We start from the raw sequence: 19,710 nt of genomic DNA, 5'->3' as shown, positions 1-19,710 counted from the left end.
GACTTTGATATCGTTACAATGAAAACTATTGCACTTAACTCTTCTGTGCATTAGAATCTGAATTATTCAATGTGAATATCAAAGTTCCCTGTGCAGCACCTACAGAATTAAGAAAGATTCACAGAAGACGTCATGGTGGTAGTGAGCAGTCTGAAGTTATACAACACGAAAGACCAAAGACAAAGGCATATACTGTCTCTGTCAGAGACTTAGGACATGTCTGTCCTGTGTAATAAAGCACTATCACAAACAGACTCATGAACTAGTTCCCACCAGATTTCACTCCAGCAGTGACATGGCAGTAAAGTGTTTACAGCACTGAAAAGCAAGGATATTTAATTTAGATCCAAGGCCACATAGATCTGATTTTGCTCCTTCCAGTATCTCTGCCTGATACATTGTGTGCATGCACCAGTACCATCACAACTTTGTACTTCTTTGTCTATATTGCCAAGTACAGCCTCATAAGAACAAACCCAAGGGTGCTGAGGGCCAAGTAGTCACACTGTGTGCATTCCTGGAACCTATCTCTGCTTTAATTTCACCCCAGAGGAACTCAGGACAAGAGTCCTCAGACTTTTCTGTGATGTGAATCAAGGTGGGGTAAGTTGAGGCAGCTAGGAGGTCTGCTTAAAAAGCAAGCTTCTGATTTCAGCTGAAGTGGGCATTCGTTCAGACACTGTGTGCAGCAGAGAAGCCTCATGGGTTTGTGTTTTGCTTTTTTTGCTTTTAGAAAGAGCTTTATCTGGGATTCACATCCTCAAATTTTGCTGTTCACTCTTTTTTATTTTTTTAATTTTATTTGAATGTTTTTTTTCCCAATAACAGTGAGGACAGAATAGAGTGAATAGATCTATAATATAAAGTATATAAATACTAATTAAAGTTGCTAATCAGTAGGTGTCTTCATGGTATCTTCATGGGTGACTATCTTACTCCAGGATCACACTCTGCTGTCTTTCTGATGCAACAAATAAATTGATTGTTTCTTGTGAAGCTGAGCATGCAGAACAGAAGAGTGTGATGGTTCTTCTGTGCTGTGTTGACTAGCGGAGACAATAGGTCACCTGGGGAGTTAGGAGATCTAAATGCAGGGAGTAGCAAGAAGAATAAGAATGGCCAGGCCTCTGTCAGGTCAGGACTGTGCTATTCTCAGGTATATCGGAAGGCAAAACATAAATCCCTGGGCAAATTCCACGTGGAAATGGACTGTGGGTTTCAGCCACCCCTCCGGGGTAGGACAGCCGCTGAGCACAGGGCTTTAAGAATCTTTATGTGGTATTGACTGATGTGGCTTCTTAGGCTGTTTCTAGATTACTGAGCTGAACTGCACAGGAGTTGAAGTGCTGGTAGGACGCAGCCAGTGTTGTTTAATCATTAATCCAGTGCTGGCCCGGCTCTGTGCAGCAGCACACGTCTGGGCGTGCCATGGGGACTGCTCGGCTCAGGCATTATTTCCCACAGGACGTATGGACAAGGGCACTCAGTTTCAGACACCCAGAGAGCTTAGCTTTCAGTGGGTCTAGTTTGCACACTGACAGGCACTAAAAAGAGGGCAAGGAGACAAAGCAAAAATAAAAAGGAAAAAAGACATTCATTTCTGTTGTATTATTTTTCAGTAATATGCAATTCTCAGGGGAAACTGTTTGAGACTTCTAAACTTGCAAAGTCTTTTCAAGTCACTTCTTTCACAGGCTACACTTTAAAGCTATTACATTTTGAAAGAAGGATTTGAGGAGAACTTTTAGGTGTTCAGGAAGCGCAGGAGTGCTGTGTGATGACTTACAGAAGGGGTGATGTGCTGTTCAAAGGGAAATTCTGTCTAACAGAGTGGACCTGTGCCGGCTTTTACGCTGCTGGTACAGCAGATGTCATCGTGTGTATGAGCACAGGTTAGAAAAATACCAGCATATGCCAAACATAAAAGAATGATGCCTTTAGGAGGAGACGTGTTCCACTTCCTTAGACATTTTCTCATGGCCTGCGATAGAGACTGAGCCAAATTTATAGTTTATATAACCATAGCTAATTCAATTGATTCGAACAGGGTTACAATCAAGAATCCACGTGGTCCTTCATAACTTACTTTAATGAGGTACATTAACAAAACCAGGAAATGAGGATCTTGATACTCTGGTTCCCTGAAATATGTTCTGAGTGTTGCTAAGTTGGAAAATATTATGTGCAGTCGGTGCTCAGTTTGGGTTTACAGAAGATGTTGAGTAATAGAGACAAACTCCTCTGACTTCTGAGCCAAACTCAAGTTCAAAAGAACATTTAACAATGCACTTAAATGCATTGCTGAATTAGGTGGGTCTAATTAAGTAATTAAAATAAGCACTCTCCTGTGTGCTTTCCTGAAGCTGAGCCTTGCCCAGGAACATTTTGCTGAATCTTAGTGTTTAATTCAACTAAATGTGAGTATCGCTTGAAATCTCAAAGCTATAACAGTGGCAATTCTAAAAGTTGACAGTAGACTCTTATTTTAACCTAGAAAGTGTGTGGAGATTCACAAAAGCCAAACAGATGACCTAGAATTTATATTTTTAGAAATCTCTGAATATTTAAGCTGGAAAACTCTATGCCATAAAAGATATAAAGGGATAAAATTAACAAAGTCTGTCTTCACCCAGAAGTGTTGTCCAGGTTTTCTTCGTCTATATTAGTAGTAGAGAGGAATGAGAAAAATGAGTCTGTCTGGGTTTGGGGACCAGGCAATGCGACACTGGTGACACTTTGGCTCCAAGTGAACTGCAGCACATGCTTAGCAGAGCTGGCTCAGAGGCTGCACGCTGTTCAGGCACAGCATGCCCTGCTCCAAGGCCAAGCATTGGCACACTTAGTCAGCAGCACTGCTTGAACCGCTGCTGCACTACTTCATTTTTTAAAATCTGGCTTCTTTAAAGTCAAGCCAGGTAGTTCTGCTGCCTTACACAGGGTGCCCATTCCCTGTGAGAATGTCCCAGAGCATTCTGAGTGCAGCAGAAGTATCGTTCTTAAAAGGGCTTTGAAGCAGGCCCTGAGATACTTATCTGACCTATTGCATTTTTCTTACACGTAAAAACTGCATACTTTGCTGATACAGCATAATCTACTCGGAAAAAAAAGAGCACTGCAATGAGTTTGGGTTTTGTTCTTTCCTCAGCCATCCGGTACGATGGAGTTAATGTGTTCGGATACACAGTCTGGTCCCTCCTGGATGGCTTTGAATGGCACAGGGGATACAGCATTCGGCGCGGATTGTTTTATGTTGACTTCCAAAGCCACGACAAAAAGCTGATACCAAAATCTTCTGTCTTGTTCTATCAAAAGCTGATAGAAAAAAATGGCTTCCCTCCTTTGCCTGAAAACCAGCCCATAGCAGGGGTCTTTCCCTGTGGCTTTGCCTGGGGGATTGTTGACAACTACATTCAGGTAAGTCTGATGGTGCAGCCAATTGGTTCTCCAGCCAAACCACTGGACAAGATCATGTTGGTGAACTTACTGAATGAGGTCTTTGCTGGCATATATTACCACAGCACTGTGAGGAAATGGTTATAAGACTTTTATGGCAAATGCTGTGCCTTTTACCCTTCACTAATCTTTGTGTGACCAGGGAGATCTAGTCTGGCTTGCAGTCTAGAAAAGAATTGCCTAGAAAAACATGCAGAAAAGAAAGGGTCTGAGGCTCCTCTTACCTGGATGTATTATGTGTTACTGAAATCAGTTCTAATTCTGTTTAATGGAAGTTGCTTAGATGTGCTAAAGCGTATTTCTTAAGGTCCTAATTTATGAGACTGAGGGTGTTACTGCTTTTTCAAGTCAATGACAATGTATTTGCCTGCTGTGGTTATGCATGTTTAAGAAAATTTCCTGAAAACTCCCAGCGTTTAAAATGGTGTGTTTCTGCATCTCGTGTGTATACATTTTCACACCTCTGTTAGAAGACTTATGTGTAAAAAAAAGGTGAATTATTTGGATTTAGATAAAATTTCTGTATTCCTTCCTTGCCCATTAGAATAGGACTGTGTCTGACTGAAGCTTCAGTGCCCCTGGATAACACATAGAGTGAATGAGGATCCAGTTCATAGCTCTCACTGTTTTTATTTCTGCTAAATATGATATTTCAAGAGAACCTTTCAAATGTTAAGACTTCATAATGTGTAAAAACTGTAGCTTAGTTACAGTCTCTAACTGTTTGGCTCTGTAATTCTCAGACGCTGCTTTGGCTTACAGGGCTCCTCCCACCACAGTGAGGATGTGCAGTTAAACTCAGCTCCGAAACTGGATCCAAGAACAGAATTTTTGATTTAGATTTTCCACAAAGACAGAATATTTCTTCAGGCTGGTGTATAGGGGGCTTGTTTGTTTTTTCTTACTCCAAACTAAGATCAAACTTTGTTCTCTTGAAAAATACTGCACCCTCCTTATCTGATACATTGATTTCCAAGAAAATTCAACTGTCATTATCCTCCCAGCTCATAGATAGATTAGGGACCTGGAAATGAAATTGCTGCCTTTGGGATCGATAACTGCTGTGAAGTTACGGAGTCACTCAGCTTAAGACAGGTAAAAATCCCCCCTATCCCCTAAACCTTCAAAGCTGAATATTTTCATTTCAAAATGCTGTCCAAACAGTTTGTGCTGTAAGGCTTAGGTAGCGTGATTTGTAGATGCATCACATTGGAAAAAACTCTTTTGACAGCATTCCCAGAGTATTAGTGGAAATGCATGCTTTAGTAATCTACAAGGGACAATTCTCCAGAAAAGCAATTTCCCGCAGACACGCTGTTTTTTATTACTTTCTTCTATAAGCACTGCACTGACCTCTCCGGAGAAAATAGCAGCTGATTTTCAGCAGCTCTTTATGCGGTCTGCAGAGCCTCAGCTATGAGTTGAACACTGGTTGTAGGCTGACACCTGCTTTTCAAACAGAGGGCAGGACAAGGAAATCTTAACTCAGGGGAATCTTGTGCCCGAAGGAGAAAGAGGGACAAATAAACAGATATACAGGAACAGCACCTTTAAGTTTGTATCTTTCTTTTATGCTAGAATATAAAAAAGGGTTTTACTTCGTGCAGTAATTTACGTAATTCATTTTCCCCTTCTCCAGTCCTTATTATGTTTGTGATGCTCACTTAAATGAGAAATTATAATTCTGCAGGACTTGGAGGAGCTCATGTCTTACTGTGTTTGGCACATCATAACAGGCACATCTGACATCTGAAGCCTTAAGACTTACGGGAAAACTGTTTATTGTGGGGTGACATATAGTGGATAATGATAGGACAAGGGGGAATGGTTTCAAACTGAGACAGGGGAGGCTTAGGTTAGGTATCAGGAGGAAGTTTTTCACACAGAGGGTGGTGATGCACAGGAACAGGTTGCCCAAGGAGGCTGCGGATGCCCCATCCCTGGAGGCATTCAAGGCCAGCCTGGATGTGGCTCTGGGCAGCCTGGTCTGCTGGTTGGCGACCCTGCGCACAGCAGGAGGGTTGAAACTCGATGATCATCGTGGTCCTTTTCAACCCAGGCCATTCTATGATTCTGTGATTCCGTGATACTCAGAAGTCTAAAAAAAAAATCCATCATAAATTGACACCTCGCTGAAATAACTTGGAATTGAGTTCTGCGTAATTAAATTAAAAGGGACTTCTTTAGCAAGAGAGAAAAATTTGCTTGTCAACTGAATTTGTGCTAAAAATCAAGTGCAGAACTTTATGCATCTTGCATTATAGTCATGAAAAAAATGGACACAGAAATGATGTTGCATTCATTATTTCTTTTACTGTGTTCAAGGAGTGGTCTTGAAAGAGATGCCAGTGGGTAATTTACAACAGCCAGAACCTGCAGTGTAGTTTAAACATATTTAAAAGGCCTACAGTCTTTGCTACAAATCTGCTTCTCTGGAGATCTGCTGCTGTTTTAATGCTTTAGCCCTGAGCATTCCCTCATTTCTGTGAGTAACGCAGCAATCTGGAGATGGTATAAGCACAGTAACTATAAGCTTGTATGGCAAATAGTTGAAAAAGATATGTAAATTTGGTACTGTTCTGACATCACATGTTAGCAGAGGATTAATTCTTTCATATGAGCCAGAGATGCTAATATATCAGAGATCTGTGAAGTGCTAAATGTACTGTTTGTCTTGCATAGTTCTGTCAGTGAGTTGTGCTTGATGGAAATGATGTTCCCACATATCTCGAACAAACACCTTGAATCTGCTGTGTTTCTGATTCTACCTAGGTAGACACAACTCCTGCCCAGTTTCTTGATCCTAATGTTTATGTGTGGGATGTTCACCAGACGAAGAAATTAATTAAAGTGGATGGAGTTTTCACCTCCAAACGCAAGCATCACTGTGTTGATTTCGCTGCCATCAGATTCCAGATCTCTCTTCTGCAGGAAATGCATGTCACTCACTTCCATTTTTCACTGAAGTGGTCTTCAGTCCTTCCTTTAGGCAATCTTTCTCTAATCAACCACACACTTGTACAGTATTATCAGTGTTTTTCTAGTGAACTTCTCAGAGTTAATATAACTCCTGTTGTTGCTTTATGGCAACCTATGGCTGAGAATCAAGAGCTTCCAACTTCTCTTGCCAAATATGGAGCTTGGGAAAACTCAGAAACTGTTCAGGCTTTTGTTGAGTATGCAAAATTCTGTTTTGCAAGTCTTGGGGACCATGTAAAATTTTGGATCACAATGAATGAACCATCTGTGAAAAACCTGACATACACTGCAGGACACAATCTGTTGAAAGCCCATGCGAAAGCATGGCGTCTTTATGACAAAGAATTCAGAAGATCTCAGAAGGGTAAAATATCTATAGCTCTGCAAGCTGACTGGGTAGAACCAGCTTGTCCCTTTTCCAGGAATGACCAAGAAGTTGCTGACAGAATTTTAGAATTTGACATTGGCTGGCTTGCAGAGCCCATCTTTGGCAGTGGTGACTACCCAGACGTGATGAGGGCCTGGCTTCACCAGAGAAACAGCGTTGACCTGTATAATTTCCACTTGCCTTCTTTCTCAGAAGATGAAAAGAAATTAATTCAGGGCTCATTTGATTTCTTTGCCTTAAGCCACTACACAACTACCCTTGTGGGCTGGGAGAAAGAAGATGCACTGAAATATGACCACTACCTTGAAGTTCAGATGATCAATGACATCACATGGCTGCACTCCCCCAGCAGAGCTGCAGTAGTGCCCTGGGGACTGCGTAAAGTGCTCAGATGGGTTAAATCAAAGTATGGCAATGTCCCAGTTTATGTTATGGCTAATGGAATTGATGATGACCAGAATATGGTGCACGATAGGCTCAGAGTGTATTACATTCAGAATTACATCAACGAAGCTTTAAAAGGTAAGGAATCATAGGTTGTTCATATGTCACAAATACCACTTTCAGCGAGTATACTTTGTGAAAGAGGATGTTTTAATTAAAAAAAAAATAATAATTAAGCTTTGCTTAGAATACTGTGTAAATTATTACAGCTTAGTTTTTCCTCTTATTTACAACTGACTGGTGTTACTAAGCATAAAGACTTCTGGCCTTGCCTGTATTCTGCATAACCATGCAGAAGAACTTTTTGGTGGGTACAAGAGCTTTAACTAGACGTTATGTGAGTAGCTCCATGTGTGTGTAGTCCTATTTTCTTCCTGTTGCAATTCAACCATTCTATTTCTTCGTTGCTTCTCTCTTCACTGATGTGCTTCAGAGCTGGATGTGAGTTCTGTTCCTCAGCTGTCTCTGTATCTAATCCAGCAGTTATCTTGGCTCTTCATAATATTTCAGCTCTCTACCTCATATGCTGCTTCCTGAACTGTTTCCTGCTATTCAGAATTCAAGCCAGTTGTTCTCTCTGTCTCAGAGATTCATAAATTATAAGGTAAAATGGAGTTATTTTGAGTCATCCTGTCACACAACGAAGAGATTTTTTAGAAAAACTCAAGACCTGGATGAGTTAATTTTTAATGGAGAATTTCCTACACTTCAATATAAGCTGTTTCAGTGTCAAGTAACCCAGTGTTTTCACATATATAACTATTAAAAAACTTATTTCTAGTCTTAATTTCTTTGTCTTCAGCTTTCAACAGTTTTGTAATGCATTTCCATGTATTGGCTGTCACAAGCAGAAAATAAGCCAGATCAAACTGTAGATGTCCCTGTTCACTGTCCAACTGGGAGTTGGACTCTGAAGGTCCCTTTCAGCTCTAACGATTCTATGGTTCTGCAAGCTACCTCTCATTTAACTCTCTGACAAATACTTCCAACAAAGCTCTTTGTGTCCCTTAGATAAAACATGATTTAGAATCTTTCAATTATTAAACTTATTTCTGTTTGCCAGCATTCTTCTTGAGATATGTAAATTCCAGGTCTGGACACACTGTTCCTACTGCAGACACACCTGTAGATGAAGTGTGTATAATGTTACCTTTTACAGTTTTACTCCTCTTTTCAAAGTCCCAGAGGCCCATTAGCCCTTTTGGCAGCAGGTTGGTCACATGCAGTCTCTTGCTATCTGCTGTTATCTACTCATTAAAGGTTCCCTCCCCTCAGGATGGAACTGTTTGTGCTGAAATGTGGTCTACCTCTATGTCATCCTTGTTTTTATTCATGCTCAAGTACCTCTAACCTACTGGTGGAGAACTTGCTACACTAGTGATGTTTCTAATGTTTGTGTTCTTTGTAAACTTTGTGAGAAATAGTTTTATTTCAGGCCACTGAAAGATGATTAAATATCTTAGTTGCAAAAGCCATTTTTTCATGACCACCTGCTGGTACATGTATCTACTGGGGCAATTAACTCTCTGCGATTACATTTCTAAACTTACCTGCTCTATTTGAGTCCAGCTGAAATCTGCTTATTATGGGCCCACCTTGACCTCGTAACATTTCATTTTCTCAATCCAAATGCCATATAATACCAAGTCAGTTATCTTATGAAGTTGTAAGTACACTGCATCAAACATTACTTGTATTGATCTACTGATCTCATAAAAATGATGTCAAGTTAAGATGTCAAATTAGTTTGACAAGATTTATTTTTCATAGAGCTGAGCTGATTGGCATGAATCATATATATCTCCTGTAATTCATATATATCAAGCCTTATATAATCTATCCCATTATTTTAGTAGGTAAGGATGGCTGGCAGTTCCGTCATCCTGTCCACTGAATTAAGTGTTGGCTGTAATTTCTACTTCCTTTAGGAATTAGTCAACATCCATACTAAGTGCCCAAGAGTTCCTTTGGCAACATTTTGAAGTACTGGATGCATGTTTTCTGCATCTGTAGTTAAAAACATGTCTTAGATGTATTTGGATTCATGGTTTCAATCTGTTAGGTTTGTTTGCTTTGTCTCCTTCCTAACACTTTAGGCTATACCAGCTTTTGGGATGTCTCTAAGTATGTGAATATAGGCTTTTCTCTCAGTTCCCATTAGTCTGCACATACTCCCATTGTTCACAGAACTTTGTCACTCATACAGCATCACTCAACTACTCCCCACCTCTTCTAAACAGCCTGGAAATAGCCATATATTTTCCCACTAATAGCATAATACTTATGTGTAAGACATATTTTCCAGGCTTTATGCCTTCTTTGTCGTGGCAAACATATCCCTGCTAACCAGTCACAATTACCCAGAGCTCTGTCTTCCAAAGAGCTTTTTCACTCTCTGTTCTTCCGCCGCACTGTTACTGTGCTTTTGTCCATCTTCTCCTTACCCACCTAACAAACTTTTAACTTCGCCCCCCTGACTCAGGTTTCTCCAGGACTTACATTTTTCTTCTGCAAGATGTTCTGCTCTGACTGGAACAAAAAATCTTTTGTCTTTACCTCGGGGTCACACTGCACTAAGTACATGTGTGGTCTCACCCTGAGTTTTCTTTTCTGCCTTCTTCCAACTGGTCTTTGGGGCTGCATGGAGCTACGAGAGATGGTTTAGCAGCTTGTGGCACTGATAGGAATGGGAGGGTGGTTGGACTGGATGGTCTTGCAGGTCGTTTCCAACCTTGTGATTCTGTGATTCTGTGATTATGTGGCAGCGCTGGCACATTGCTCTCCTGCACCATTCCAAAGTAGCCAATAAGTTTATGCAGATTAACACTTCCAGGGTACAGTACAGAACCATTTGAGCTGAGACTGCTTTTTTTTTTTTTTTTTTTTTTTTTTTTTTTTTTTTTTTTTTTTTTTTGTGGAGTGTTTATGTTCATCTTTGCCAAGTGAAAATAAAGAGCAGCAATAACCATTTATGTGACAGCACTAAATCCACATGCAGTTTTACAAACACAAACTAATTATCCTGCATAACAGCTCTCTTAAAGGGTAGGTAAATATCTCATTTTGCATGTGAGAATTGGATTAGAAGTGCTTGGTGACTTGCATGTGGCTGCAGAGAAAACTACTGTTGGAGAAGCTGTGGATGCCCCATCTGTGGAAGTGCTTGAGGCCAGGCTGAATGGGGGTCTGGGCAGCATCAGTGTACCTTTCCCTGATGGCACCATCCCGCTGGCAGTGAGAAAGGCAGCCTGGTATCCTCCTTCCTTGGCCTTCCTCTTGGGAACCAGGGGAACAGGCTGCAGAAGCCCCAGTGCAGGGACACCAAAACCTGCTTTCTTGCTTTCTTTTCCACTGACCCATCTTTTCACAGTAGGCTTCAGGCTGATCATTAAACAGAGTCCTGTGCTCACAGCTGTGTTTACCAAGTGTAAGGAAATAATTTACAGGATAGTCAGATCACATTGTCTGGCAATGACTGAGAAACATTTTTTATGACAATTACTGCATGGATATACATGTGCCTTACCTTGTAAAAAGAGAGGGGCCAGATCTGGGTTTCACAGCCTACTGTTCCTGCACTATGTACTGGTATATGATATTGCACTTGAATGCCAAAGTGACATTTATTTGTTTATTTTGCAGCTCACGCGTTGGATAATGTTAACCTCCAAGGATATTTCGTCTATTCTTTTAATGACAAGACTGCTCCTAAATATGGTCTGTACAGTTATGTTGCAAATCAATATGAAGCAAAGCCTTCTATGAAGCACTACAGAGAAATAATTGACAATAATGGTTTTCCTGCTCCCGACACTGCTGAGGTGCTGTGCCCGGAGGAGACTGCTGTGTGTCCTGAATGCCACTTTTTCCGAACCAGAAAATCATTATTTGCCTTCATCTCTTTCATATTTGTTGCTTTTATTGTTACTGTATTCTGCATTATGTACTACTCCAGAAGAGCAGAAAGGCGGTATAAATAGGGCTGCCTCTGCATCCATCACCCAAGGCCCTTTTTCTCACATCCCCTTGGGAGATCTGAAATGGGAGTTCACAGTGGGGTGGTCACTTCAGCACTAGGAAGGCATGCACACTGCTTACTGCTGCAGGACACTGACAACGAGCAAATATTGCTAGCATATGGCTTCCAGAAGCCACTCTCTGTGGTTTAATACATATGGTTTGGGACCAGTCTTTAATTCCTGTGGTAGGAGCTATCCCACAACCTTCCTTGGGACCTTTGGCTGAGCAGACGCTTTGCCCTCTGTGATTTTTCCCTTACTGAGTTTGATAGGTCTGTTTTGAGCACCACCACTGAGTGGTGGAAGAGCCTGAATGCCAAAATTATCCAAGAAAAGATGGAGAAACAAGATGATTTATACTTCCAAAGTAGGCTCTAATGCTGATGTTAGGTGATCAAAGCAAACACCTCCCTGGAGCAGGGCACGTGGGTGAGCGGGGACTGAGAACTGCACAAACAGCAACTCTGGTTGCTGGGATTCATGGTTCACACAAACTCACTGCTGCTGTGCTTCTGAGCACAAATCAACACTGATGACTGCACAGGATTTGAGGATCTGTTCAGGAATCTTCTTTCAAGGACCTGTGTCTTTCTCAGAGGGAAAGGCAGCAGGGATTTGTCCTGGGGTGGCAGGCATTGTGCAATCTGACGGGAAGAGTTGAGAAGAGTGAAAGGACCTTTCTCTGCACATAAGTTGTGTTAAGCATGGAGAATTTAGATCCCAACCTTTTGCTGTAATAATCCAGCACTTTCTTGCCGCTTTTGCCACGGTCTGAGATCTTGGAGACGCTGCTGCTGAAATGAGTCATCCATTTTCCATGGGGCTCTTCTGGTTCTGTGGGATGCTTTCTTTTGAGCAATGGGATCTGGCCCTGATAGCATTTCCTTCCCAAATTATGACTGGACTGAAATTAGCAAAATATTAGCGGCATCGTTTATTAGTAGAAATAGAGATGGAGGAAAACTTGGTGTTATTTTGCCTGCTTTGTGAATTACTGCATTAGGAATGTTCGTGGTAGAAAGCAGTATGGCCATTTTTCTCCACTTCTAACTCTGGGCCTGCACAGCCTTCAGCTGTAATTGTGTTTTTATTGCTATGTGAATAATGTCAGTCACTGGAAAGAATATTTTAAAGGAAATGTGCTCTGTGTTAATTAAGAATTATTTATCTACTAAGCTGATTACGCTGTATTAAATGTGATGTTTATCTCCTCGACAGCTAACAGATGACTAAATGACCTCCTTTGGTTCCTTACAATCCGAATATTTTATGAATCTGTGATTCTGTGCTGTAAATTAAAACTTACGTATGAAATACTATTTTCATTTGTGACTGAAAAGTATTTGTTTTTCTTAAGTAATCTGCAGAAATAGAAAAGAGTATTTTATCACAATTATTAATATATCTTCCAGTATTAAAATGGTCTCTCTTTACACTAATCTAGATTTTGATATCAAGGTGAAAATATATTTGATATTAAGGTGAAAAATTCCAAGTAAGTCAAGAACTATTAAAAATGTACATAAAAATTATTTATAGCATGATAGCACTTGCTGAAGAAGAGCAAATTTTAAGCTGCTGTATTTATGTGTTGCTGCCTGGTGCAGTGAGGAAATTACAAAGAAATGCCTTAGCCTAAATGTATGAAATGCAAAATGGCTTTCTCCATGTCATGGCAATGAATCACAGCAAATGCATTTACTCCATTGTGTCAGATACTGTCTCAATCCATGCTAAAAAGTGACTTTTATTTAAAATGTAGCCAGGTCACATGTGACACTGTATTTGTGTATGTTTTAATGATTTTGTTGTTGGTAAAATAAAATGAAACCAGGCCTGATCTTTTTGGTCAGCTGAGCTTCCATGTCCTCCCTATGCTCCAGAGGTTCAGCAGACCTGGAAAGGCAAACCCAGGACAGTGTGGAGCTGGTGGGCACTGAGTGCCTGGACTGTGCTGGCACTAAACTGACAGCTTTCCATCCTGCACGTTGTGTTGGTGTGCTAGTGGACAGGCTGGGTCACAGTGTGAGGGGTGAAGCCAGCAGTCCTAGCAAGGAGACACCGCAGACTGGCTGATATGTAACCACCGACAGGCAGATGGCACCAGCTGGATAGTTAATTTGTAGATAAAGTGGCTTTTGCTACTGCAAAGCCTTGTGATCACATCCTGTAATGGTGCCATGGCACATAGAAATAACACAGTCTTTGGTGCTTTGCCCTTCAGGAGAGGGTTTAGATGTCACTGCTAAGTGGGCCCTGGCGACTGCTGAAGCTCTGACCTTGGCAGCCTGCCTGCGGCATGGCACGTGGCTCTGAGCGCCCTGGTGGAGCTGTAGGTGTCCCTGTTCATTGCAGGGGAGTTGGACCAGGTGACCTTAAAGAATCCCTTCCAACTCAAACGATTCTATGATTTTATGACTGTTGGTTATCAGGGGCCAGTGCATGCTTCTTGTCAATCTTAAAAACACTCACTGCACAAAAGCCCTGGAGGCAAAGATCAGCTCCTGGCCAAGGAAGGAGAGCAGCAGTGTGCTCATGAAGATAGCTCCAGCCAGCACCTCCTGTGATCCAGCTGCAGCCATGGGATTTTCTGGACTGAAATGTTGTTGCTCAGTGCTCCAAATTAAACATGTTATAAAATAATATATATACACTTTTATTCAAAATATTTTTTTGTGACTTGAGTGCAACGCTTCTGTTTTCTTTCTCAAGACTGTGCAGTGTGAGCACCAGAGGGATCTTCACTAATTGCAAGAATGAATTTTATATTGTTTTTATAACAATCTTAGAAATGAAATAAAGATAACTGTAGATAACAAATGGCAATCTGCTCTTAATTTTTAATCTGTCCAGTTTTCCAGTCTGCAGTCTGAGGTGCAGAGTTCCTTTCAAGGAGCTCTAGTGGTAACTCCACAAGCCGTTTGTGCTGCTGTTTGTTTTTCCAGTGCTGCATGAATAGACCTGACTTTTGAGGGAGAATGCTGGGGCCTGCACCTAAGCAGAGGCTTTTCCAGCAGAGCTCTGACTGAGGCATCAGAAGGGTTTGGGTTCTTTATTTATTTTTATAGTGACTTTAGTGAAAAAGCTGTGGAAGTAACCTTGCTAGTAGAAGTTAGACTCAATGACCCTTGTGGGTCCCTTATAACTTAGGATATTCTATGATTCTATAATCCTATGGGAAGTTTTGAGGTTAGATGTTAGGAAAAATTTCTTCTCCAAAGGAGTAGTTGGGTGCTGGAATGGGCTGCCCAGGGAGGTGGTGGAACACCACCAAAACCCTGGAGGTGTTCAAGAACCGTTTACAGGTTGTATTTAGAGACATGGTTTTGTGGGGAAATATTGGTGGTAGGTGGATGGTTGGACTGGATGATCTTGGAGGTCTTTTCCAACCTTGGTGATTCCATGATTCTAAGCTGTTTGTTGTGATAGCTTATTCTCTAGTAACACTGCAGTAAACTTTATGGCTCTTATGTTTTAGCAGCCTTGCTCTGAGCCTTGAAGGAATTTGTCAGCAGGGCTGCTGCACAAAGCAGGCAGCTTTAGCAAAGCAAATGTCACAGTGAAAGGCAATGGGAGCAGAAAGGAAAAAAAAGCTAATGAATGGGATAGCAGCCTTGCAAGTGAGAAAATGTTTAAACAAACACATTGCTTTTCTAACTGTGTTGTATCTATTTATTTCTGAGTCATTTAGAAATTCATTCAGTTTGAAAAAATCTCACAGGAAAAAAACTTCCATCCTTCCTAAGGGTAAAATAGCCATTTCTAGGTGCTTCAGCTTCAGCTGAAAAAGATCAGTCTTGTTCCTCCCTTCCTTATGGAAGGCTGCAAAGCAGAGGTGAGGAAATGAAAGGAGAAAGTTTGTCCCCTCTCTCATACGTTGCTCTCGGGTTGCTGAAACGCCCTTTGCCAACAACTACAAGGCTGAGGGTGGTGCTGGCTGGTTCAGCCCACTCTTTATAGAGTCTGAAAAAAGAAGGAATAATAAGGTGACAGAGTGGCAGAATCTGGTGTATCAGAGGCTTTTGTTCTGTATTGTGAGTTGAGCAAAAACACCACTTTGTCCAACAGATCTAAGAAAAACAAATTCATTAAGAAACCAGAAAGTTGCAATACCAGGAGCCTGCAGCCAAGATGCTTGTGGGTGCTGACATTTTGCTGGCTAGTACATCGTGGTGCTGTGTGTGTTTGGGCAGGCGTGGCAAAAGGACCAGGGGAGCAGAGAGAAGCCAGGGAAAATATTAATGAAGCAGGGCAGAAAAGCCAAAGGCACAAGAAAATGTGTGAATTCCTTGCCCTGATTTCTAGGAGGACAATGTCTGTGGAGCCTTGAGTGCCACAGGGGAGGTACTTAACTCGGGCTGAGCACCTCCAGTGCCCACAGCACGCAGTAGTGTGGTGCTAGCTTAACAGGGTCTGAGCAAACAGCTGGCTGTGCTCTGGTTCTTCCGCCTTACAGACCCTGCTCTGAACCTTGTGCAGGGCTGCACACCTGTCTATGGAAATCTGTTTTTTCCCTCATGCTGGAGGGACTTGTGAATTGGCCAAGTGTTTTTAGTTCAAGAGGTGCAGCATTACAAACTGCCTGCACTGTAAAGTTTTATGAGGTGAGAAAGTTTTGTAGGCTGGCAGAAGCAATAGCACATGCTGGAGAGTATCGCAGGGCCTCTAAGGACCTCTAAGTCCACCCCTAATGGAAGTCTGTGGATTTTATGTACATTTGTAACTTGTTTATCAGCCACAATGCTGCAGGATGTGTGAGCTGATACTGGCTCTCCTTGTGTCTCAGACCTGGTGGCTGTGGGGCCTGGCACTGCACAGCACGTGCCTGGTGCTCACGTGTACATTGCTCTAGCTGGTGACATGTTATTGTTGGGCAGGAAGGAAAAATAGCATGACAAAGCTCTTTCTGTTTTATTCTTTTGTCTTTGTGGTCGTATTAATTCAGAATAACCATTATATAAATGCACAGGAGATGCAGTGGAGGGCACATTCATATTTAAAGTCTTCCAGTGCTCTTACTCTGCAGTCATTCATCTTCTTCTTTAATTACAGCAAATGATCTCAGAGGCACTTAAAAGATTAAATTACTCAATTATTCAAAAAAATCCAAATGCAATAAATGTGTATCTTCTCTGATAAATACAAGTGATTGCTGAAAAAAAGTTGCCCAAGGCAAGAAACCTGGTGAAGCCAAGTAAGTCATAATGTAACATTTTGGCTTAGCCTAGTGACACCCATTTAATTTTTCATTATTTGTAGCAGTTATTTTCAGTTGTAGTGATAATAGCCACAGATTGTTCCATTGCTGTCCTGGGGATGTCAGTGATGAGATAGATCATAGAATCATAGAATCATAGAATCATAGAATGGTTTGGGTTGGAAGAGACTTAAGATCATCTAGTTCCAACTCCCCTGCTATAGGCAGGGACACCTCCCTCTAAACCAAGTTGCTCAAAGCCCTATCCAGGCTGGCCTTCAAAGCATACAGAGAGGGGTCATCCACAGCCTCGCTGGGTAATCTGTTCCAGTGTCTCACCATCCTAACAGTAAAGAACTTCTTCCTAATATCTAGTCTAAAACTACCCTCTTCCAGTTTAAAGCCATTTTCCCATGTCCTGTCACTGCAAGCCCTTCAAAAAAGTCCTTCCCCAGCTTTCCTGTAGGCCCCCTTCAGGTATTGGAAGGCCACTGTAAGGTTTCCCCAGAGCCTTCTCTTCTACAGGATGAAGGGTACACTCTCTGAGCATGCCCATCCAGCCAATTCCTTATCCAGCATGTGGTCCATCCATCAATTCTGTTTTTTTCCAATTTGGCGACCAGGACGTCATGAGAGATAGTGTCAAATGGTTTGCACAAGTCCAGGTAGATGACATCAGTTGCTCTTACTTTATCCACTGATGCTGTAACTCTATTATTAAAGGCCACCAGATTTGTCAGGCATGACTTGCTCGTGGTGAAGCCATGTTGGTTACCACCAATCACCTCATCTTTATTTTCCATGTGCATTAGTAGGATCTTCAGGAGGATTTGCTCCACTATTTTGCCAGGCATGGAGGTGAGGCTGACTGGCCTGTGGTTCCCTGGATCTTATTCCTTTCCCTTCTTGATAATAGACCTTATGTTTCCCCTTTTCCAGACAGTGGGAACTTCACCAGACTACCATAATACTTGAAATATGATTTATAGAGGATTGGCAACTTCATCTACCAGTTCCCGCAGAACCTGTGGATAGATCTCATTGGGTTCCATGGACTTATCTGCCTCCAGGTTCTTTAGATGGTCACAAACCTGATCTTCACTTACAGCAGGCAGAAATTCCATCTCCCAGTTCTTACCTTTGCTTTCTGCAACTTTGGGTGGTGTGGCTAGAGCCCTTGCCAATGAAGGCAAAGAACTCATTGAGTACATCATCTGTCTCTGTATCTCTTATGACTAGGTCTCCATTTTCCTTCTGGAAAGGGCCCACATCTTCTCTAGCCTTCCCTTTATCACTGATAGATTACAGAATTTTTTCTTGTTCCCTTTATGTATCTGGCTAGATATAATTAGATATAGCCCTCCAAACCTGATTCTTGGCTTGGACAACTTATTTGTAGTTCTTCCAGGTCACCCATTTCTGCTTTCATTCCCTATGGACTTCCTTTTCACATCAAACTATGTCCAGGAACTCCTTGTTGATCAATGGAGGCCTCCTGGCATTCTTGCCTGCTTTCCTCTTTCTTAGGATGCACTACTTCTTTTGCTTGAAAAAGATGGTCCTTGAATACTGACCTACTTTCTTGGACCCCTCTTCCCTCCAGGACTTTATCCCATGTCAACCTGCCAGGCAATTCACTGACGAGGTTGAAGTCTGCATTCCTAAGTCTAGGAAAGATGCTGTTGCTCCAAGTGTTCCAGCAGCTCTCCAAATACCTAGAGAGGTTTTGGATGCTCCCACCTTGGAGACATTCAAGGCCAGGACAGATGGGGCTTTGAGTAGTCTTGTCTAGTGGGAGGTGTTCTGCCTCTAGCAGGGGGGTTGGAACTAGATGATCTTAAAGGTCCCTTCCAACGCAAACCATTCTAATATTCTTGGATCATAAATGTCAAGAGAACAGTGCAGCAAGAAGCAATCCCTCAGGCTGAGACCAGCAGCTCAACACGATGAAAAGTTTGTGAGACAGTGTGACCAGGGAGTAAACCCCACTCATGGTGATACTTGAAGATGGGGTATGGTCTGGTGTTTGGAGAGAGTCTGCAAATAACATGGATGTGGTGGCTTGCTCATGATGGGGTGAGTTGATGGCTGAAGGGGCAGTGTCCAGCCTGGAGCTAGTTCAGGAGCCCTGGGAGAAGCAGAGATGTTGGATGACCAAATGCTGACTCTGAAATGGCTCTTTCTCCATCCCTTCACCCCGAGAGGGAGTTGATGGTGTGATTTATGCATGGGCATTACCAACAGTGCTGTGAGAATGTCATGAACACATCTCCTTGGAGGAAAGAATCGTAGAGTCATCGAATCGTCAAGGCTGGAATAGACCTCTAAGATTATGTTGTCCAATTGTTCACCTACAACCAATATTACTCACTAAACTGTGTCCCTCAATGCCAAGTCTACAAACTTCTCGAACACCTCCAGGGACAATGACTCCACCACCTTCCTGGGCAGCCTGATCCACTGCCTCACCACTCTTTTGGACGAGTTTTTCCTAATATCCAAGCTGAACTTCCGCTGGTGCAACTTAAAGCCATTTCGTCTTGTCATTTCAGCACCGAGGTGACTCTCTGGGGAAGCAGAACTAAAGAGCTAAAAAATGTCAATTTCTCTCTAGGTCAGCACTGAGTAGGACAGTGGGGCAGCCATGAAGCCAATATGACTTGCACTCACAGGGGTGGTGGGCTTCTCATTCATGTTGGTTGGTGACAGTCAATATTGCTGGATGCAGAGGGGTGCTGGGGTGGGTAAAGCAGCTCCCTCATGGCAGATCTCAAAACTGAAGGAGTGTGGGGAAAAGAAAGTCAAGTCAGAGCAGCTACTCTATCGGACTCCTGCTCTGTGGACCTTTTACTGCTATGAACACTAGGTCCAGTTGGAGCTGGTGGGGTGTGGAGGAGTGTTGGAGCTGGCTGGGCTTGGGCTGCTGCTTGGCTCAGGGTGTTTGGGTTCAGGCTGCCCACAGGTACCCAGCTCACCTCTGTCCCACATACAGGGTGCTGCCAACCAGCAGATGCTGTTGATAGAATTACTGCTGTCTGGTTGGGAGTCTGCAGTTCCCACATTAATTTAACTAAAAAAAAAAAAAAAAAAAAAAAAAGAAAAAGAAAAAGAAACAAATAGTATAACTCAATAGGTGGCCTCTCAAGGAAAAAGAGTTGTTCCAGTGGACCTGCAGAACATGTCAGGCATAGTCTGGGGATGGACAGATGGCCATGAGGCTCAATTGCACC

At 42.2% G+C, this 19,710-nt stretch overlaps 1 protein-coding gene across 1 annotated transcript in view; it reads left to right on the top strand.

The window, feature by feature from the left end:
* KL (klotho) overlaps positions 1 to 12,671 on the top strand; it is a 47,400-nt gene extending 34,729 nt beyond the window's left edge. Inside the window, exons 5-7 of the mRNA XM_042839149.1 lie at positions 3,146 to 3,414; positions 6,226 to 7,342; positions 10,907 to 12,671. Of these exons, the coding sequence (XP_042695083.1) occupies positions 3,146 to 3,414; positions 6,226 to 7,342; positions 10,907 to 11,244 (1,724 nt within the window). The 3' untranslated portion in view covers positions 11,245 to 12,671. The remainder of the gene's footprint in view (positions 1 to 3,145; positions 3,415 to 6,225; positions 7,343 to 10,906) is intronic.
* Positions 12,672 to 19,710: the final 7,039 nt, after the last annotated feature.

Source organism: Centrocercus urophasianus, unplaced genomic scaffold (genome assembly GCF_019232065.1).
Source record: "Centrocercus urophasianus isolate 14NV4802_14NV808 unplaced genomic scaffold, USGS_Curo_1.0 seq_9, whole genome shotgun sequence".
Classification (NCBI taxonomy): Eukaryota; Metazoa; Chordata; class Aves; order Galliformes; family Phasianidae; genus Centrocercus; species Centrocercus urophasianus.
The sequence above is the reverse complement of the archived record's forward strand: the minus strand, read 5'-3'. Positions and strand labels throughout refer to the sequence as shown.